Raw genomic sequence first — 22,907 nt, forward strand, 5'->3', positions numbered from 1 at the left:
CAATTCAACTGCAGCCTTGTAATGGCAAAAGGTGGGAAATAATCTCAAGTCCTACATTGGATAAACGGTATTTACCGTCTCTCTCTCTCTCACACACACACAGATTTTTGGGGGTTGAAAATGTCTATTACCCAACAATCGTAACTATATAAAACAAGAGGGCCCTGATGACATAGTGGTACCCTGTTGGGCTGCTTCTGGCAAGGTCAGTGGTGCAAAACCACCTACCACTCCTCGGGAGGAAGAGTAGAATTTCCACTCCTGTAAAGAGGTTCAGTCTCAGACACTCACAGGGACACTTCTACCCTGTCCTGTGGGGTCACGATGGGGCGGAAACGTTTCCATGACGGGGAGTTTTGTTATATGAATGCACTATCAGGAAGGGGGAAACTATTTGCTTATTTATACAAAAAGAGATGTAGGAAGTACAAATTAGAAACCAAATAGATCGATTACTTACAGAAAGTAGCTGTGAACAGAAATAGAAAAGGATAGGGAGGAGTGACCCATTTTGTATAATTCTGACATTTAGAAATTTGGTAATTTTTTCACATACAAAACATAGGGTGGGCAGACACCAAGAAATGCAAATAGAGTGGCGATATCTGGAGGGTGGGGGGAGGATAGGTTGGAAAGGGGGAACCAATTACAAGGATCTACATGTGACTTCCTTCCTGACAGACAGAAAAGAGGGTGAAGGGAGACGTCAGCCAGTGAAAGATATGACAAAATAATAATTTATAGATTATCAAGGGTTCATCTGGCTGGGGAGCGGGAGGGAGGGGGAAAATGAGGACGTGATGCCAGGGGCTTAAGTGGAGAGCAAATATTTTGCGAATGATGAGGGCAATGAATGTACAAATGTGCTTTACACAACTGATGTATGAATGGATTGTGATAAGAGTTGCACGAGCCCCTTATAAAATGATGAACATAGCAAATAATTAGGCAAACAAGAACCACAGATGACGGCTAATTAGTAGAAAAGTATGATGAGAGGAAGCTCCTTAGTCTTGAGTGTCTTTCCACGCAAAATACCTCTCACAAAACAAAGCCCACTGCTGCCCTGGACTCAGCAGCTCTACCGCAGAGGATAGCAGCCGTAGCAGCAGAAGCAGAGAACCTCTCGCCCGAGGGCTGACACGGTGGCAACCACGGTCTGGTCTCAAACGCAAAGTTTGAGGACAGAACAAGACCGGGAAGTGTTTCTTTCCCCTGAAAGAGGGCTGCTGAGTCTCCAGGAAAAGCTGGCTCCCACACCTTTCCCCCACAGTGGTTGGTGGATTTGAGTGGCAACTTTTGGTTAGCACATAAGTACTTACAATCATTGCCACCACCAGGCCTCCATACTTCCTAAAAAACCACGCCAACCCAAATCCACAGCCACCAACCAATACCGACTCACAGGGACCCTACATAGGTTTTGGAAACATATAGCCTCATCTTTCTCTCATGGAGTGGATGAGGGGTTTGAACTGCAAACTCGGCAGCAAGCAGGCCACTGCACCAGTACCACCAGGGGACTGCGTTTGATCACATGGGCAATCTTGCACATGTGAAGCAGCCTCAATAAAAACTCTGGATGCGTAGGCAATAGTCTCTGGGTAACGCATACTAATTTTCAGAGGGTAACACTTCCTGAAGAGGATGAACATTTTTATTATGGTATCTTCCCAGGCTCACTCTTCCCTGTCACTTCCCTCCTTTGGTTGATTTTAGCCTGTATCCTTTCCCTGTTAACTAACCATATATGTGAATTAAACAGCTTCCAGTGGGTTCTTTTAGCAAAGTATCAAGCTCTCAAACCAAATGAGGCAAAAATATGAACTTCCCAGTGAAGAACTTTTTACATTTCCTTTTTAAAGTTTTATTGGGGACTTCAAAAACTGGTTGCCAAGACAATCCCATTGCATAATCACAACATGCCTGGGAACTTGGAATGGTAAAGGAGTGGACAATGAAGCTCCATGTTAGCTCATAATCAAAGGCCTCAGGGACAACGGAGAATTTTGACATACTAGCCTAGCAAAGTACCTATATACTTGAGTATAAGCCGAGTTTTCCAGCACATTTTTAATGCAGTTTTTGTGGTAAAATTAGGTGCCTCGGCTAATACTTGCTTTGACTTATACTCGGGTATAAACGGTAATGTTTACACTACAGCATTAAAACAAATTGCTATCATGTGATTCCTGCTATGATACAATTGAGGACATATCCCTTCTGTGTTACTCTTGCCAAAAAAGATTAAGGAAACATCTGGGAAAACAGGAAGCTAAGTGACCTTCTACCAAAATACAAACACTGAAGGAGAAATGATAGTCCCTTGGCTATGGGCTAAAGGTGGGAAACTAGTCCACCCAGAGGCCTCCTGGGAAAGGCCAAGGAATGTGCTTCCGAAAAGGCAGGCATGAGTCCCCATCGATTTGATGGCAAGGTGGTTTAGTGAGCGAGGACCTCTAAATGGGAGTAAAGCCATCGTGGCACACTGCAGGATGTTACCACGCCAATCTACTTCCAGTTACTCTAGCTAATACTTGGTGAACATACAAAATGGGTATAAGGAAAAACTTGGTATTTTTGCAATTTTGTTGTCTGAAACTTTTTCAAAAAGCAGATGAAGAAAAATTCCCTTGATTAGAAAAATACATTTTCCAGTGTCATGAAAACACATTTGAACCTCAGCTTTCATTGGTAATGAGAAATTTATCTGAATTCTAAAATGTTGCTTTACCTAATGCCTGTGTGAAGCACGGCACTTTAGACATGAAAAGGACATCTCTAAAGGGACAATATCTAATATCCCTATCAAGAGGCTAGAAGAAACTTTTAAAAAGCTGCTTTAACGATCGGTTTAGTAAAGTAAATGTGAAGGAGAATGTAATGGAAATTGATTGGGAAGGCAACCAACGTGACCTTAGAATTCACGATAACCAGGAAAGAGAAGTCTGGGAACGACTGTGCTGAGAGACGGATGCACACAGTTCGTGGATAAAGAAAGCACATGAACTATGAAAACACATCTCAGGGGAGGAGTCCGGCCCTGACCCCCACTTCCCCGTGCTTCATGTCTCCTCCCCCAAGGGGAGGGGAGGGGTTGGGGCCCTGGGGTGGGTGCAACTGGACCAAGCCCCCGCAGAAAGGGGCCGGGGTGGGTGGGCCCTGCTCCACGGGGCGCCCGCGCAGGCGTCTGTCCCCCAGCCAAGCAGCTGGTGAGCCAGCTGGGGCTGGAGGAGGGCGGCGGGCGCCTGCTGGCGCCCCCCTAGGTGTGAGGGGAGGGAGAGCCCAGGGGGGTCTGGAGGCAGGGCCTCTTGAGTGTTTGGGTGGGGCTCCGCCGGATTGGGGGTGGGTTGGTGGGTATCTCCCACTGCAGGAGCCGCAGACCTGGACCCACGGCCGTCACGCGAGGCGCCGCTCTAATACACTGCCCGCAGCAACGACAGCTGCACACCCTTAAAGGACCGGCAGCCAGACCGTGTGCTGCCCGGCACCTTGACCATGGATCTCGGTCACGCAGGAACTCAGCCAGCACCCGACCCCCAGATCGCCAAGCTGATGAAGCCCAAGATGGAAGTGCAAGTCCAAAACTGTTGCCAGTAGGACCTCTGTAATGGGGGGGCCTAGGGGGCGCTGGCTGCGGGGCTCCTGCTCAGCCTGGGGGTGGCCCTCCTCTGTACCCACCTGTGATCCACCACCCCCACCCCCGTCCCCCAGCTCTGCTCCCCTCCAAGCATGCGCCCAGACCCTCGCCCTAAGGATTCTGCAGGAAGGCCAGCCTGTGCCTGTGGCCCGGCCTCCCGTGGCACCAAAGTCAAGGGCTCACCCGGACCCAAGCAGCCTCCAACCCGCACTGGGGTCACGGGGTGGGGCACGGGTGGGAACCAGCCCCTCCCTGACCTCCAGCCTCTCCAACGATAAAGGCTTTGCCTCCGCTGGAAAAACAAAAATCTGAAAGTGGGTATGAATAGCCCGCAGGGAACAAGAACCTTTCCATTTTTTTTGTGAAATCCATTAAGGATCCCCCCTCCCTTTATAATAAATGGTAGCTATTACTGTATGTTTTAACCATCAGGGATTTTCCAAGGTAGGTATGCCTTTAAATCGGGGGGTGGGGGTGGGGGGGTTTTCACATGGGTCGCCCAATTCCTAACAGCAGCAATGTTATAAGTAGCAACAATTTGATGAGGAACTGTATTAAAGGGTATGCATTATAGGTTGAGAACCACTGCTCAGCAGTCCCAGGCAGTGCAGTGGCTTAAATGTTGAGACAAGGCTGCCTACTTCTGTGAATACAGCCTTGTGACACAAAGTCCACATGGAAGCCACACACCAACCTATGCGACCCAAAGACTATGAATCAAACCCAATTTGTAGGTGGGAAGAGCATCAGGGCTTAAATTCTCAACACCTGGTTTTACAGCCATGGCTGGCCCCACATGGATCAAGCCTTTGGTGAGTCCCCTGACGACAGTCCAGCGGTGTCACGGATTACGGCAGATGTAGCTAGGTTAAAACATGTTATCATTTCATCTACCTTTTGACACATTTTCAGTTATTTCCCTTTTAAGGTGTATGTCCTCATTGTCATGATTTTCTGGATAAGAAACCCAGGGTAGGTAGTCTAGAGATACCTGGATTACCACCTGGGGCATGGAAGGGCCCTGATGCTGGGAGAAGGGGGACCTAAGGAGGAGGAGAAAATGTCTCAATGTTGTGATGACTGTACTATTCTGAACCTGGTAGGACAATTAAACTGTGTATGTGAATTATATGTCATAAACCATTAACACATGGTAACGGAGTGATTCCACTTGGTTCCATTGGGTTGCTGAGACACCAGCGACTACAGCATGGGAGTCCTTGGACAAGAGAGGAGCTAGATTTGTGTTTCTTGTCTTTTGCCGACTCGAGATGCCGTAATGCCACAAAGCTGTTGCTAAATTAAGTAGACTCCAATTTCTGCGTATGTGCTGCCGAAGTGAGCTCAATAAGGATAAATGCAACAATTACCTTTTTTAAAAACAAAAGATCAGCAACAAATAAGTGGAATAGAAAAAAAAGAATGCTACTGAGTTTGACAATTTATTAGTATTTCAGTAAAGACATTCATCTCAGTCGTTTCTCTCTCCCATCTTGACCTTAAGTAAATATTTTCATTTGGGTCAAGAAAATAATATATAGGAGAGGGATATTATTCTAACATAAGCAGTAAAATGAACAAAAATGGAAAGTTTGCCTACATCAAAGTAAGTAAAATTCATGTATCTTGATATGATTAGATCATGTAAGAAAGAACTAAAAGTCCTATATACATTTCCATTGTTTTACTTGGGACTTACTCTAAACTTGAATGCAAGTGAACAAAGTGTTAGGAATAGACAACAGTCGGACTGCTTCTCGGGAGTCACTCCTATTAAAGAGCTCGGAGAGCAGTTTCCACCAGTAACATCTGACGCCACCTCCAAAGTTAACACTGCGAGAATTCTCCAAGAAATCATTCTATTTTGTTTCTTTTGTGACTATGCTTTTAGAGATGTATTTAACTCGTCACATGAAGGAAAAAGTTCATATACAATACAAAAAATACAAAAGAAAACATCACCCCAAACCCAACACACAGGACAGAGAATATACGCTGAGATTCCATAAGATGTTTGAAGATGCCTTTCTTTCCTTCGGTCTTCAGTATCCAAATGTGCTTTTGAGAAGGCCACTGGCCCTCACACACACATTTACAGCGAGCCCTCGTGTTCTAATAGGAAGGACTCCACTCCTGCAGTAAGGTCGGGACAAACTGGGCCTCACAACTAACAACCTGCGTGCTTAGACAACAGGCAGAAAGCGCACCTTCTCATTCCCACCTCCAAACAATACTACTTTCTTTTTTGGGTGTTCACATCTTTGAAAAATAAAAACAGCCAAAATTTCGAGCAGTATGTACATTTAAATATTTTGGTGGCGTTTTGTTTTTTAAAAGAAACAGCTTCCTCAAGTTTGGCTGGAAATGCTTTCAGAACTAGCTAATAACAAAACCAAGAGAAGCACATTCAAAATACTGATTGCCTTTGGTAGCAAATGGTGGTTGTTCTTTAAGACTACTTAAGGTTAAGACAAGATCCATTAAGGTGAAGTGAGCAATTCAAATATTCAATCGTTTACATAAAGTGTCAAAAATGGCTACTTTTAAAGAGCTAAGCATCTGTACCTACTGAGAGCAATGCAAAAACTACTTTATGACTGGAAACAAACACCCATAAGGGGGAAAAAAAAGCGCTGAATTTTATCTAAATTTACTTTCAGTCACTAGTCCAGTAACAATTTTCTTCCCAATATAATAATACTCCCTTTCGATAAGGCTGTTCCCGGGAGCCAGACAATTTATATGAGGGAGTTTAGAGAGTAATTGCCTGTATTGTGAACCAGTTTAAATAGACAATAACTTTTTGTTTCCCTCAGGTGCTAACAGTTGTCTAAAAAAATATGCAATTCTTAAAAAGGTACCATTTCTGATTTATTTTCTGTAACCTTTGGAAACTAATCACATGAAACTACAAAATTAGCAAATGTCTTGACATCTGTATATAAAACATAAATTACCTCTAATTTCAAACTCTCATTTATTAGTGTACCACTCAATCTTTAATTAAAAAAAGTAATAAACAAAACAAAACAAAACAAAAAAGTGGCTCCAAAGATCGTCTTATGCCATTCTTTCAGAAAAGGAAACCGTCCCTTTTAACTTCACACCCACCCCCACCCCAGTCCTAAAACACATCATTTAATTGTCTTGGTCGTGCACATTGCCAAGATGAGACTTTATATTTCGCTCCCACAGCTTCTGGTTATCAGAAAACCCGTGCTTTCCTTTGTTGAAGGAGTTTGGTCCAGCTGATGTTGGTGTGTCCCTGTGTTAAAAGAAATGGATTTAAAATGGCATATAGAGCAGCGAGGGATTATGCTTTGAATTCATTAAATATACTTTTGAAATTATTTATCATCTATTATCAACTGATCAGAAGCATTTACAGAATTAAAAAAAAATCTGGGGAGGGGAGAACAGGGAGGGAGGGAGAAAAATGAGGAGCTGATGCCAGGGGCTAAAATGAAGAGCAAATGTTTTGTGAATGATGAGGGCAATGAATGTACAGATGTGCTTTACGCAATTGATAAGAATTGTGATAAGAGTTGTATGAGCCCCTACCTAATGATTAAAAAAAGTCTGATTTCCATATGCCTGAGGTGGACTTTAACAAACATTTAATGTGGATTCTGATACACAGCCAAGGGTGGAAGTCCCTACAGTGTTTTATATTCTGGGTTACACCCTATCAATAGGTTGCCATTCAATCAACTTGGTATTCTTTCACCAACATTTTTATAACCACCATATGAAATAGAAAGAAAAACATGAAGATGAACCACACACTGCAATGCTCACTGCCACTTTATGAATATTTGTTCAAATGTTATCTGTTTAAACATATATAACTATACTGGATCTTTAGGTTACAATATACTTCCAGTATAAAACAAAGGCAGGCATCCCTTGGATGCTTCCAACTGAAATAGAGAACTAAAGCTGAAGCTTATTTATGAATTTAGCAATTGTGTTACTTGGGCGATTTATGTATTTGGTAGAAATCGGGACATAGATGGGTTGATCTGAAGTTAAATTTTCTTGCTAGCTTCTGAAGCTATCCCTTTATGTATAAAAAGATTAACTTGAAGTTAATTTCATCTCTGTAACATCCATGGAAGACAACAAAATGCTTTTACTTTGTCTTACTTTGGTATTCGGCATCGAAGTTCAAGGAAACGAGGAGCACAGGGTCAAGGGTAAGTGAAGAGGGCGCCCTAAGTGACAGAACTGAAAATCGGCTCACACCAGGAAAAAGTAAATATTTAAAATAAAAACAGCCTTAAATTCTAGTTTTTCCCTTAAATGGTCACTTTTTCTTACCAGAAGAGAAAAACAAGACTCTACAACAGCTCATAAAACATCGGCAATGTAACTAGTGTCAAACTACTATTCTTGTTCATGGGGATTACTTAGTACACATCTTTGAAATCCTACTTAACCAGCTATCTTATAGAAGGTAGTGAAATAATTTTGCCAAAATAACTGAGAAGCTGCTAAACATTCAAAAATTATATTCCTGCTTTGAATTCACCTACATTACTAAATTTATTAAAAAAGTAAATACCTTCCAATATTCTTCATCCTCATCTTTGCTTCTGGTGGCATTTCCTCTGGTTCACTCTATACAAAGAAATAAGAATTAGTCCAAGATGGTGGCATAAAGATTACATGATTACAAAACACGCTTTATATACAAACAAGTCTCATAGAATTTTTAGTCTTCAGTGTTCTGATTTTGCATGAAATTTTAAAACCGGTAAAGACAAACAAAACCCTAACCCGTTTGAACTAAGCCAATTACTGCTGACTAGACAGTAATTGGAAGTCATGTGCTAAAAGTGCCTTAATATACACTGTCACTTAAAACCCTAAGTGATCCTATAAGATAGGTAAGATTCACATCATTCCCACTTTGCAAACGAGAAGAGTTAACTTATGCAAAGTCATAAAACTAATGGCCAAAAAAATACAATGTCAAAGCAAAGGCTTGCAACCAATTGACTGTACTGCTCACTGAAACTTACCTTCTTTACGGTAAAGCGAACGTGAAGCCCAATTCTTTACCACATTCTCCATACTCGTTATTAAATGCATATGCGACAAGTCAATCTGCTTAAACGTGTGAGGGATCTCACAAAAGTTCTTGGAAAAGTGTGTGTTATAAAAAAAACACCACATGGATTTCAGTTTTTTTGTACTAAAATAAACTCACACATTTGCTAACACTAAGGATAAGACATCAGGTTTTGTTTGTTTGAAATCATTTTACTGGGGGCTCGCACAACTCTTATCACAACCCACTGAAGCCATCAGTTTAAAAAGAGCCTCTATCAGCGCAACATGAATACTAAAATAGAAGAACATAAAATTTGTGGCAAAGCTTAGGTACAAGAGTGGTGAAATTACTGATACGTGACAACGTTTATGGGAACGATGTTCACAAATGGGACAAAACTGTCGAAGATAAAGCCTGCATTGGCAGACCATTCAGTTTTCAAGGAAATCATCTTGTTTGCTAACACCCTAATTGAAGAGCACCAGCAATTAACAACAGAAAAATGCCATCATCATAGGAATCCTAATTAGTTCAGATTACGCAGCTCTGGATGAAAGACTAAAGTTGAGCAAAGCTTTGTTAATGGGTTCCAAAGCTTGTGTCTATTATCAGCTGCAGACAAAGCAATTCTCAATGAAACCGTAGGATATCAAGCTCCTAACAAAACATTTCTGTAGGGGAACTGATTACAGGGATCCACATGTGACCTCCTCCGTAGGAGAGGGACGGCAGAGAAGGGGGGGAGGGGAGACTCTGGATAGGGCAAGATATGACAAGATAACGATCTATAAGTTATCAAGGGATCGTAAGGGAGGGGGAGTGGGGAGGGAGGGGGAAAAAAAAGAGGACCTGATGCAGAGGGCTTAAGTGGAGAGGTCTTTTAGAGCATATTTTCCCAATTCAATACATCACTTTGGTGCTGACTATGGACTTAAGCAAAATTAAATTCTTGAAAAAGTAAAAAAGTAAAACATTTCTGTAAAGAAATGTCACTTTACTAAAAAGATCCTGGATAGAAAGCAAAGTGGTCAATTTTATTCAACAGCAAAGGTCACGGCCAGTTTTCTACTCAAGGGACTTTGCTTCTGGACTCTGTGGGGGAAGGAGCACTAACATCTTGTTAATAAGAGTACTCTCAGAGAGTTAGCCAAAGCTTTAGCAGGAGAACCTTGGGCAGGTTTCACCATCGGAGTCTTCATCACGGTAATGGTCCTGTCCTGTCCGACTCATTCCTCTCAGCAATAAAGTTTCCACAGGGAACCACCATTAGGTCTTGATTTGTTATGGAATCTTTAAATACTTTTAAGGGGTACTCCCTTTTAATCCCCCTTTTAAACAACATAAAAAAGACTGCATTGACATGGTAAAAGTCTCAGAACCTTCCATTCTTTAGAGAAGACCAAATGGCTGGTATCACCTTGTTTGCAAAGGCATTCTGACCATGACACAGCCATGCTGAGGAACAAAGGTTATCTTTTTACCATTTTACTGTGATTGATTCAGCGTAGGAGCATCACTGGATGCCAACATTGGTAAGTGAATGCTCAAGGAATAAAGGGATGTGGAGGCTTATGCACTTCCACTGTCTTCAAGTGTATCTCCTCACATGTTTTCATTTCAAAAGGAACAAGTGGAGAAACCTGGCGGACTCCCTCCCCCAACCCAATGATCAAAGCTAACACACTGCCAGTAATGGGCAAGATAGCAGCATGTGCCCTCTGGGGCCATGCACTGAGAAGCTGGCGTCACCATGCAGAGCTCCTGCCAAGTCAGAAATGTGATCCTCATGAGAACATGCCCAGAAACCCAAACTGAAGGACATTCTACAAAATCATTGGCCTGGATTCTTGAAAACATGTTAATGGCATGAAATACTTTTTATTCTTTGGATGACACGAATGGTGAATGTGCTCAGCAGCTAACTGAAAGATCAGAGATGAATTCATCCAAGGACACCTCCCAAAGAAAGGTCTAGTGATTTACTTTAAAAAAGCCAAGGAAAAGTCTCATGGCGTTCAGTTCTACTCCAACACACATAGAGTTCCTGAGTCAGAATGGACTCTATAGCAGGTAGGTAGTTTGAGTTTAACCTTTACTTACATTAACCGATCACAAGAAAAAGAATGTTGTCTGAATTGGCCTAAAGTTTATTTATAAAAATAAGGAAAGCAGTAAGCTTTGAAGCAATTTTTAAAAAGGGGGGAAAAAGTCTAAATTCTAAGCCAGCATTACTTTGCATTAGCACACTTCTTCACTTCTCCATTTGCAAAATGAAATACACCTCACAATTCATAGGGATATATGGAAAATAAAGTTATGTGAAAAGATAAAATTCTTAGTCATTCAAAGGAAGCTATTATGTAGGTGCTCAAAATTTCTAGGCTCTGCATTTTTGTACATGCCATTCATATGACGTGGACACAGCAATATACTACTTAATCTCTAAGAATGTTAGAGATGCCAGAACATCTTGAAATAGGAATTCAAAACCTGTTAGGGATCACCTTTCCACATTATAGCAGCCCCTGCAAACCCAAGAACATTGAAAAATACTTAAAAACAAATCTAAGCTGTTCCTTCAATTTAGTTGAGAAAGCTCCATAAAGATTAAGAGATGAAAAAAAGATTAAGTGATGTGCTGAAAGTTTTCTGGTGGTGAATTGGCAAGGCAGCATCTGGGCAAGACTCGAAGCCTTCTAATTCCCAGCTTCAGGCTCTCCCTATGCCAGTGCAGCTCCTTAACTTATCTCCCTAACTTGAATTTCCTGATAAGTTCATCCCTTCAAGTACTCTGGACTTCATCTCGTACAGTGATCTTATAAGTAACCCGGTCATTAATGGGTTGACCGTCTGAAGAATATCTAGCTCATCTTTGTAACTTCAGAGCGCCTTGCAGATAAAAAGTACTCAAATGTGTAGAAATACGTACAAAGAACTGTGAGGTAACTGATTCTTTACCTACTGATCTTGGCTGTAGCTATTCCACATATAACTTCTCTACAAAATTCTATCTATAAAACTCACTGGTGACTTGATTGTTGTCTCAGCTTAGAAAAGTACTACTGCAAAGTCAAAGGAAATAGAGGAAAGAGCTAGGAGGCAAAAGGCAATTTATAGAGGTCTAAATAAAGGCATGTACATATGTAAATATATTTAGATATGAAGATGGGGAAATAGATCTATTTATAGGTTTAGTATTAAGGTAGCTGGTGGATATTGGGCCTCCACTCAAATACTCCCTCAATGCAAGAATACTTTCTTCTACTAAATTGGCATTCTATGGTGCTCACCTTCCCAATACAATCGCTGAAGACAAAGCGGGTGAATAAGCAAATGTGGTGAAGAAAGCTGATGGTGCCCGGCTATCAAAAGATATAGCTTCTGGGGTCTTCAAAGGCTTGAAGGTAAACAAGCAGCCATCTAGCTCAGAAGCAACAAAGTCCACATGGAAGAAGCACACCAGCCTGCATGATTATGCTGAAGGGATCAGTTATCAGGCATCAAAGGAAAAAAAAAACCCATTATTGTGTGTTCACCTCCCTGATAGGATTGCTGAAGACAAATTGGCCGTTAAGCAAATGTGGCAAAGAAAACTGATGGTATGATGATGCATGGTATCAAAAGATATAGCATCTGGGGTCTTAAAGGTTTCAAGGTAAACAAGCGGCCATCTAGCTCAGAAGCAACAAAGCCTACATGGAAGAAGCACACCAGCCAGTGCGATCACGAGGTGTCAAAGGGATCAGGTATTAGGCATCATCAGAACAAAAATCATATCATAGTGAATGAGGGGAGGGGAGTGTGGAGTGGAGACCCTAAGCCCATTTGTAGGACACTGGACATCCCCTTACAGAAGGGTCTCGGGGAGGAGACAAGCCAGTCAGGGCGCGATGAAGCAACAATGAAACATACAACTTTCCTCTAGTTCCTAAACGCTTCCTCCACACCCACTATCATGATCCCAATTCTCCCTTAGAAATCTGGCTAGACCAGAGGATGTACACTGGTACAGATAGGAACTGGAAATGCAGAGAATCCAGGGCAGATGATCCCTTCAGGACCAGTGGTGAGAGTGGCGATACCGGGAGGGTGGAAGGAGGGAACCGATTACATATAACCTCCTCCCTGGGGGATGGACAACAGAAAAGTGGGTGAAGTGAGACATCGGACAGGGCAACATCTGACAAAATAATAATTTATAAATTATCAAGGGTTCATGAGGGAGGGGGGAACCAGGAGGGAGGGGAAAAATGAGGAACTGATGCCAGAGGATTAGGTGGAACAAACATTTTACGAATGATGAGGGCAATGAATGTACAAATATGCTTTACACAATTGATGTATGTATGGATTGTGTTAAGAGTTGTATGAGCCCCTAATAAAATGATTAAAAACTACTGGGTTCACCAAAACTTTGCCCAATGCCAGTTTCCGACCATTATACATTCACCCCCAAATCACTTCAGCCCCCAGGGCTTGGCACCTCCCTCTGAATGTCTAATCGTACACTGTTTTGCAGACCAATTACTCAGTATAAGATACCTGCTATACAATAAAGGTTCTAAGCGCGAGCTAGGTTCTAAAACGTATGGGCTCCCAAAATTGGGGCAACCTTCCCCCTTTTCAGAAAAATATTAGCAGCACCCTCGGCGTTTAAAAACTTTTGTCCAGGAAACTCTAGGATAAAGTATAGGCATCTGCTTTTGCAGTCCTCCTGGATCGGTCCGGTACCCCTTGGAGTCAAGCGGTACTGCCCACTTTGGGAAATAAGAGGTTAAGGCAAAATTATTCTCAAAAATTGTAAAAATCACTCACAATCATGGTGGGGCCAAGATACTGTGAGTAGCATGAGGGAACTGTGACTGAGAGAAGAGCAGACAAGAATTCCTGCTCACGTTCTTAGACATACTTATTCAGGGCAAACTCAGAAATACTTGCAGCGCTACTTAAAGTGGTGTTCCTCCTTGAGACCCGGGGAGCAAGCACACCCGGTTGTTTTCCTTAAGTTAAATGCAGACAGAACGTGTCACTACTGAAAACCCTACTGAGGAAAGTGCTGCACACAGAAGTTTCACATTCTTTTTTTTTTTTTGCCTCCATGTCTTCTAAGACATATTATCATAAGCATTTCGTGATTTGGTTCCTGGGCTTCTTGACGCAAAAATCAATAGTGCTTTAAGATAACCCTACAGCCAAGGAAAGTAAATATATAAAAACACAGTCATCCATTTTTTGTTAAAGAAAATGGTTGAAAATTATAAAGAAAATTTACCAGTATCATAAAGGCAACTTTAATTTGCCACAAACACTGATGTTAAAGACCTGAAGTGAAAGGAACAAAGCTAGGTATCAACTTACATCTTCATCTTCATTGAAAGCTGCTGCTACTGAAAGGGTTTTTGGAGCAAGAGTTGGAGCTGTTTCTTTAGGCTTCTAAAGAAGAAACAAAGTGTAAGTATCACATAAGCAGTATGTGTACAGGCTTGTTTAGTGCTGTGAGTAACTAACTGATCTCTAAAGATTCACCTTTAATGTTTTCACAGGAACTTATACAGGCATACCTCGGGCTATTGCAGGTTGTTCAGACCAGCAATAAAGTGTTAGGATATAAACTCACACCATTTTTTTGGGGTGTGGGGGGTTTGTTTCCCAATGCATGTGCAAGTTATGGTTACACTCCATGGAGGTCTCTTAGAGGAACCCTGGAGACACTGTGGGCTCACTGTCGGACTGTTACCCCGAAGCTGCTGACTGAAACCCACAGGCACTCCGAGGCAGAAAGCACCAGGCAGTCTGCTTCTGTAAAGACGCGCCATCTCTGAAGCACAAGGGACAGCGCTGGCCTTTACAGTCACTCCAAGTTGGAATCGACTCTGTGTCAGTGGGCCTGGTTTGGCTTGGTAGTGTATTATGTGTGCAACACCTTTACGAATAAGTTTGAAATACGTTAAGAATTACCAAAATACAAGAAACGAGCAAAAGTTGTTAGGGGGGATAAAAAGGCACTTGACATGGCTGACAATTTGTAAAAAACTTATCAATGAAACACAATAAAATGAAGTATGCCTGTACAGTGAATAGCTCAGTACTTTGGAAAAATCCATTCTCCTTTGAAAAATGGGGATATCGGTGGCCAGGTTTTATGCAGGTTGCTATGGATACATAGCCATAAGTCTACTACTCCCCCTGGAGAAGATTTTTCTACCTCATGAGTGGAATCCATGACTCACCGAAACAAAGTTAGTCATCTTTTCTCGTACATCACAAACATTTACTTTTGAAGGAATGAAAAACGTCACCTTAGAGATTATACAGACTTTAGAAACGCCCTCTTATAAAGATGCCGTGTTGTATACACAACATAGGTCACGTTTAAGTATTTGTTGGTTAATCCACTACTTGTTCACATGACATAGGCAAAACTAGCATTTTCAGTCTTAACCTACACCTCATTCACCAATTAGAAAATTACATTTATATTGTAATTTATTTCATGAAAACATGATTGTTTTCCAATGATTAAAACGTTGTGTCCAGCACCCCCCCCCACCACCGCCCAATAGAACCAACTACTTCTGAAGTGACCTATGAAGGACTCAGGACAAGCGGAAAGTTGGGTCTCTGACTTAGAGGTGCATCTCCATGGACACTCCATGGACCTGCACAAGCACACAGTGCTCAAATGGCAGGTCACGTGTGTTCTTACAACTTAAACTAAATCACACAGCCCAGAAGCACGTCTCACATGCACCGACTGACTGGAAAATGATGCCATTTTTAAAAGTTCTCTGAATAAACATCAAATACAGACAGTTGTCTGGAAACTGAGCATACATGAATGTTACACACAATGGCAATGAACTACAAAAGTAACTGAAGAAATCTTGTTGGTTGAACCATCAAAACTGCCCTGCCCTATTTGTAAGTCAGACACACTTGAGTTATCTACAGCCTCATGATTCCTAAAGTCGTTCTAGAAGCTCCATGGTTCCTAACAAACATTAATTTGTCGTGGAATACGAATACTCAAGTTCCATTTACAGTTCTAAAGTAGTTGATCTGGAAGCTAGTATCAAAGAATACTTTAATAATAATACTCTAAGAAAAAACATTTCTAAGGCTGTGATTTTAAACATTACTGGCACTGAAAGGGAAATTCTCTCTCAAAGTACAGTAGCTTTCAGAGGTTTTAACTTACACTGTCTACCACAGCTGTGCCTTCAGATATCCCAGATCTTCCCTGAACATTCTGTTAATCACCTTTCAAACACTTAAATGTAAGGCGTGCATCAAAGGCTACTTCCTAATGTCCTTTTCATACTTAATTTACCAGAACCTGCTAAAGAGGTTTCCAAAACAGCTTCCAAGACACAGTACAAACATGAGATTCAAATCCACTCACACTTGATCCAAGTTTGATGGATATGGCTGGTGCTTTCTTTGTCGTCTGACTACTTATGGCAAATCCAAACTTGGAGATCTTTGAAGGCTTTGTAGGGAAGTCTTCAGCTTCTTCCTCAGCTGATCGTTTCTCAGCGCTGCGGCTGGAACTTTCCCCTCCATTACTGGAAGAAACAGTCTTAGTTTTCACAGGTTTTTCTGCTTCTTCTTCAGGTCCTGGTGAAGTCGAAACAACTTACCAAGATGAGCTATTTTTACTGAGCAGATTGATGGGAGCAGCAACCTCAAAAAGCATGGCTAAAGGAAGACACCTCTGTAGTTGTCACCCACTGTTTGTTAGCGCATACAGCAGGGACTGATTGGGTGGCAGCAGAGGCGGCTCCCACAAATTAACTAGCATAAAATAACAGCAGTTTGCAATTATAAACACAGAGTGCACACCAAGTACAGACCCTTCAACTAAACACAAACATTTAGTTACACAAGAGATTGGTAATTTGTGGAACTATGCAGGAGTTTAAGGTCTTTAAATTCTTCTACACAAACTCATTTGCGGACATTTAGTGATATCCCATAATACATTTGGGCAGTAAATGATAATATCCATCAATAATGTACCACTGGTGTATCTCACACACTACTTAGTAAGAAACTACCATTGTTGCTACACTGGAGAATTTTCTTCCCAAGTGCTGTGTTCCTCAAGTACACTTCATAGAAACTGGGGGTGAAAGGAATTCAAGAGTACCTCAAGATATTCCCTGAGTAATTAACCTCTTCTGTGACCTATTTTACCTTTAGGAGCAATTAACAGTCATGCCTAAGTTTATATATTATCCTTTCCAATGAAAGAAAGACCTATGATTTCAAACCATAGGAGGCACTGTGTTTACGTGATTCTGGTGGTTTCTGGATTGGCGCAGTCATTAGTTTGTATCCCGAGTACCTTACACAAGGCTATTTATGAAAACACTTGGGGGTAAGCTATACAGGAGAAAGCTAGGGATGATGACAAATTTTTCTTTCTCAGTTTCACCCTGTTTTTCTACCACGGTAAATACTCAATTTGTGGAGAAAGAGAAGATGTTCTATGAGGTGATACTAACAGTTGAAAAAACAGGACAAAAAGCCAGAGTGGGTAGTTGGGGAAACAAAACACAGACAGACTGGGTTAAGTGCATTTTTAAAAGATTACAGACCTCGACTGATATGTAATCTTGAATGAGGGGCTCTATGGATTTATAAGTGCTTTGAACAATGTGTGATTCTGTTTAGAGGACAAATGAAAGGCACCCTTTATTCACTTAGGAAAAAGAGTGAGGGTACTGATAATGCAGGCAAAGCCTTAAATAGGATTAGGTTTTGGGATTTTCCAAGAAGTAGAGATAGCACTTGAGGTGCCATTCCCGTATTTTAGATAAAAAGCACGCGAAGAATAAAAGATTGGCTTGCTATGCAATAGCTGAAATACAGAACTCAATTTTTTAAAATTATGCAAGCGTCAGCGTTCTCAAAGGCTGTTTAAAATGAAAAGCATTTATGCTAAATTTTATTCTGCATTTTATTTTGCTGCAGGAAACTATTTTATAGTAAAACTCAAATAATAATTAATTTTCTATACAAAGCTAAATTTACAAACTCACTAGAGCAACATAGGGGGCATTCAGAAACAGAAAACTTATTGCTTTACATATAAAGGTCTGTAGTTTGGGCAAAAATAATTGTAAAACAATAAAAACAAAACAGTATTGAAAAAATAAAGAATTAATTTAGACTCTCAATTGTTAAATCAAAAGCTACGCTTCCTTCCAAGTTTCTGGTCCTTTTAAAACCTTTTTATTTTTGGTGTTTTATTGTAATTTCCTTTAACCTAGAAAATAATTTTGGAATAAAGATTCTAGTTCTTTAAAAAGAAAACCGTTCTTACTGTGATTAATAGTGTGATTAGCTATATTAATTACCATATACACTTGAGTATAAGCCAACCCAAATATTAGCCGAGGCACCTAATTTTACCACAAATAATGTGCTGAGAAACTCGGCTTATAAACAAATATATAGAGTACGTGGAATACAGTACTATAGGGCCCAACCAAGTCATAGGAAAGATCTCCCTGGAGACTGCTCCCAAAAAGGCAGCCTAAAAGAGGGTGTTGGGAGGAACTATTCTTAACCAGTTAGCAGATGCTTCATTGTATTCGCATCTGAGTTCCAACAGGTGAAGAAGCAAACTAGGAAGACTACTCACTTCACAGGTTTACACCCAGGACGAAACAATTATGTTTATTAGGTCATTTCTACACCTGATTGTTTCCAGAACCAGCAATTTATTTCCGGATATGGTAAATCAAGGTTTGACCTTGCCCACCACCATCAGGGTTTTGATTTACAAAATCAACCGCAATGTGTTTTAGGCCAGATCTACTCTTTGGTGAGGAGGAGGAGACCAAAGGGAGTGAAGGAAAGTCAAGAGTACACTATTGACTTTGAAAGGCAAAATCTGTCACCTGTATGTATTGAGGCGTTTTCTCCGTATGCTCTGTATAACTATTGAGAAGTAAAATGCACAAAGCATTTCGGATATTAAGCAAACGGATTAAACAGCAGACTGTGAGAAAATATGATACTCAAATGTGTTATTAGAATGTTTGATTATTACATAATTTCTATATTTAAATCCTTAAAAATGATTTCAACTTAATGTGAAATGTAAACTTTAAAACATATTATCAACATTAATTCCTGAGTACACGGTTTTCCTTTAAAGAAAACTTGTACTACTTTAATGTTTGAAAATTTTAATCAGGGGCTGCCATCTTTTTATAAGACATATTTTAGAAAATGGAGAAGACAGTATTTTATATAACCACAAATTAGTACTGTGAAAATCTTAGTTACATAAATTATATTTTAAAGGGGAAATAAATGTTTTATAAAAAGCCTAAAATCACAAGTAAACTTATAATAGTAATTTACACATTAAGAACCATTGCACATAAGGGATTTGAACTAGTCTACTTATTCTGAGTGGCCAAAATGAAATCTAATTATATGATACTGTTTCTGTTCTTTGCATTAAGCAGTAGGGGAAAAGGAATGGGCTTTGTAATACAAAGATGCTTACGTTGCAGTACAAAAATGTTAATAAAGTTGACTGCTTGTTAGGAATATTTTGACCCATTTTGCTTTCTGGTGGCATTCTCATGAACAAAAAGGGTATATAGCTGCATGTCTAGTAAGATTGGGGTTTGGCTTAAATGAAAACATGTTCAAGATTCCACTAATGTCTGGCATTGTAAATGCCAACGTTAAAGATGGTCCTATAACCATAAAAATTCAGAGATGGCTACCCTTTTGCTCTGAGCAGCTCTTCTCTGGCCTTAAAAACAAACTCAGTAGTACCTTGGGAACAGTAACTTCTCACATAATTACCAATATTCCTGTCAGACGTTTTAATCACGTACAATTTAGTCAAAAATATGACATTCAAAAATGATTTATATGCAACGGCACTAACTTTTGGAAAAGCTAAGCACACCAGAGGCAAACTGTGCAGCAAGTGAGGAAAATCTACATTTTTTAATATGGGTTAGAGCAAAGGCTCCTTCCCCACCAAAAACAGGCTAAAATGGAAAAAAATCAAGGCAACTTAAGGATTCATACCACGTAGCTACTACTTCCCAAATGACACTGGCTGAAAAATTATAGTGCAAATATGCTGGCAGGGAAGGTATTATTTTGATAGCGCATCAAACATATCTCCGCTATACTGTCAAGACAGTTAAAAGATAGCCGAGTGAATTATATGCCAATAAAACCTTTTAAATTCTAAAATTAAATCGCTAAGATTTAGGCTGCAGGTGTTTTGGTTCCTTCCCCCCCACCCCCTACTTCTAATTTTTAATTTTACTCTGTAATTAACAGGGTCACAATTTGGGGTTTGCTTTGAGGGGGTGGCCCTGGGTTGAATTAGCGTCTCAAGCTATTTCACCAAGGGAAAGAAAAGGCCCGCAGCAGCAGCTGTGTGATTGGGGGTCCAGAGCAACTGAACTCGCTGCTCCCGTCCCTCCAACAGGGCTCAAGTGCACAGCGAGGGCCCTCGAGCGGGCCCCGGCGGGGCGAGGAGAGGGGCGGGCACCGCCGCCAGGGCTCCCGGAACGGCAAGGTTCGCAGGGCCCAAATGGGCTCCAGATGCTATTCATCTTTGGGGCATTCCCCGTGGGATGTTTTCGGGACGGCGGCGAGCACCGGAAACGCGCGGAAGTGCGCACGTGGGACTACTCCCCGGCTGGCGAGACCCCAATGCTTTCGGTCCGGCTGCGGCGGGGCGGGGGAGGGGAGAAACCCCACTGCGGCGGCCTGCTCCGCGTCCTGAGAGAACGCAGGTGGAGCCGAGCACCTGGCGGCGGCGCGCGGGCGGTCGACTGCCCACGACCGGGAGGGTAAAGTCATCTTAACCCGAAAGCCCGGCAGCGTGGGCCTGCGGGCGGGGGGCTTCGTCGTCTCCGCCCCTCAAGGGGTCGCCGAGGGAGCTCGGAAAGAAAGGACGGGCCGGGCAAGCGTCGCGCGAGCACGCAGCGACCAGCGCCACTAACTCCCCGGTGGAAGGGAGGGCCGACGGCGTCGGAAACTCGGCCCGCGGCCAGTTTGCGAGGCCACCCTCGGGGACGCGCGCGGGGTCTGTGTGGGACCTGCGCGCCCCACCCCGGGGCCGGGTGCTCGTTCTGGGCCTCCTCGCCCCTCTCCTCAGAATCGGAGCGCCCGCCGGGGCCAGGAGGTGGCACACAGCGGCACGCTCTCCCTCCGGACGTTGGCGATCTAGGCCCGGGCAGCGGCAGGCCGCGCCGGGCGTGCCCGGGGCTCGTCTGGGCCCAGCACCGGGCCGGCGAGCGCTAGACCCCCCACCCCGGGAAGGCCACACAAAGGACCGGAGCATTCCCCACAGCCCGCGACGCTGGGGTTGTGTTCACCTCCAGCGGCTTCGGCTCCGGCTCGTTGCAGAGTCTCCGGCTTCTCGTCTCCCGCCTTCCCGTCCGCCATTTTCCCCGCCGCGGTCTCTCCTGCAAGCACGCTAAGGACGTCACGGCCCCGCCTAGCGACCATAGAGCTGCGCGGCCAAGCCACGAGACGACAGCCTAGAGGGGCCCCGGGCGCCCAAAGAAACCCTTACGGAAACGGAAGTGCGCGTGATGTCATCAGACAACGCCGCGGCAGGGAGGAAGGGCCCTTCGGCGCCTTGTCTGTAGGGGTGGGCTGCTACACAGGGCGTCGCTCCGAGACGAGGGACAACTGTCCCTGTCAGGTCGAGCTAGGAAGCTGATTATTCGAGCGCAGTGGTCATCTGTCCATGGTCCAGAGGGGAGTCCCAAGAAGTGAAGGGAGGCGGGAGCCTCAACCGAGAGACGGTGGGAAACCTGGCGAGGTCCCTGGTGCTCCGGATGTGGTTGCACCTGTAACTGGCGGAAGCTTCTCACGCGGGCCTGTCTGGAGCGCACGTGCGTACTTACTCTTTCCCTCCTGAAGGACAGATCACGTTGGTCAAGCGCCAAACACCATTCATGATCTTAGCGATTTCAGCCTCAACCTCCCACCTGTGGGCTTCTGAAACTGTAAATCTTTTAATTTTTAAAAACACTTTTATTGGCACTTCATCCACATATACAGTCAATCACATCAAGTTCAATCACATCAAGAAGAGTTCTACAATCATGACCACAATTTTAGAACATTGTCTTCCTTGTACTCATTGTGCGACAATTTTTTAATTGTGGCAGAGATCTACGCAACAAAACATTCTCCAATTCAACAGCTTCTACATGACTAATTCAGTGCCACTGATTATACTCATGTTGTTCAACCATGGCTGATAACCTTTTCCGAATTACTCCACCACCATTGACATAAACTCGGTGCCTCCTAAGCAAAAACCCTTCCACCTTCACCCATGGTAACCATATGTCAAGTTTGATTTCTTTTTTTTAAGTACTTTTCTTGATATAATATTCACATATCATCCACTTCCACAGTTAAATCACTTTTAAAAGCGATGTGGTATCTGCATGAGCACAATCAGTGGTAATGCTTCCTCCCCCTGACTAACTCTCTGAGAGTAGAGAGTGAAAAACCTCTTTTTCCCCTGAAACAGCTGGTGGTTTCAAACTGCTGCCTTTGTGGTTTGCAGCCCACGTGTAACCCATTATGCAACCAGGGCTCGAAAATGTACCTTCCGAACTAGTTCTCAAGTGATGCTGGCCCTGCTGCTTGGGGAACTGCACTTTGAGAACCACTATCCTGATTTATTCACCTTACCAAACTACTTCACAACCCCCAGCCCCCAAAAAGAAAAGTTCAAACTTCCTCTTCCTCAATGGGTAACGCTACTTCCTGTTCTCATTGAGAAAATAAGACTAGTCAAAATAGACCTTATACATATTCTCATCATCTGCAGCACACACTTGAAATTCACATCTTAGGCATTTTCAGATTCAGCCAACTGCAAATTGAAAATACTGGCATAAGGTGGACAATTAAGTGGATAAAGCAATCTCTCAAAGGCTAAGGGGAAGTGTAAAGGCATAGCATTTAGATTATATTAGATATAAGAAACAGATGGTTTAAAGTAGTTTGGAAGTTATGCATAGGTCATATGCAAACAGACTATTTTATATAGGGGACTTGAGCATCCACAGATTTTGGTATCTGCAGGGATTTTGGAATTAATTCAGATACTAAGGCAAGTGGATATGGTATACCTGTAATTATACCTATGAGGAGGTACCCTCGCAAAATGTAATTTTTTTCAAAGCTATA

General features: G+C 42.4%; 1 protein-coding gene across 2 annotated transcripts; it reads right to left on the minus strand.

Annotated features, from left to right (window-relative positions):
• Positions 1 to 5,069: 5,069 nt before the first annotated feature.
• On the minus strand, positions 5,070 to 21,223 carry PCNP (PEST proteolytic signal containing nuclear protein). Of its 2 annotated transcripts, none has more exons than XM_075542600.1 (5): positions 21,068 to 21,223; positions 16,099 to 16,313; positions 14,055 to 14,126; positions 8,205 to 8,260; positions 5,070 to 6,905 (listed from the first exon to the last, which is right to left on the minus strand). In XM_075542600.1, exons 1-5 carry the CDS (start codon positions 21,198 to 21,200, stop codon positions 6,779 to 6,781), a joined length of 603 nt encoding a protein of 200 aa, XP_075398715.1. In that variant the 5' UTR covers positions 21,201 to 21,223; the 3' UTR covers positions 5,070 to 6,778. The 2 variants fall into 2 exon arrangements, with proteins under 2 accessions (XP_075398715.1, XP_075398714.1); XM_075542599.1 differs by having other exon boundaries at positions 14,055 to 14,129.
• Positions 21,224 to 22,907: the final 1,684 nt, after the last annotated feature.

Source organism: Tenrec ecaudatus, chromosome 2 (genome assembly GCF_050624435.1).
Source record: "Tenrec ecaudatus isolate mTenEca1 chromosome 2, mTenEca1.hap1, whole genome shotgun sequence".
In the NCBI taxonomy this organism is placed as follows: Eukaryota; Metazoa; Chordata; class Mammalia; order Afrosoricida; family Tenrecidae; genus Tenrec; species Tenrec ecaudatus.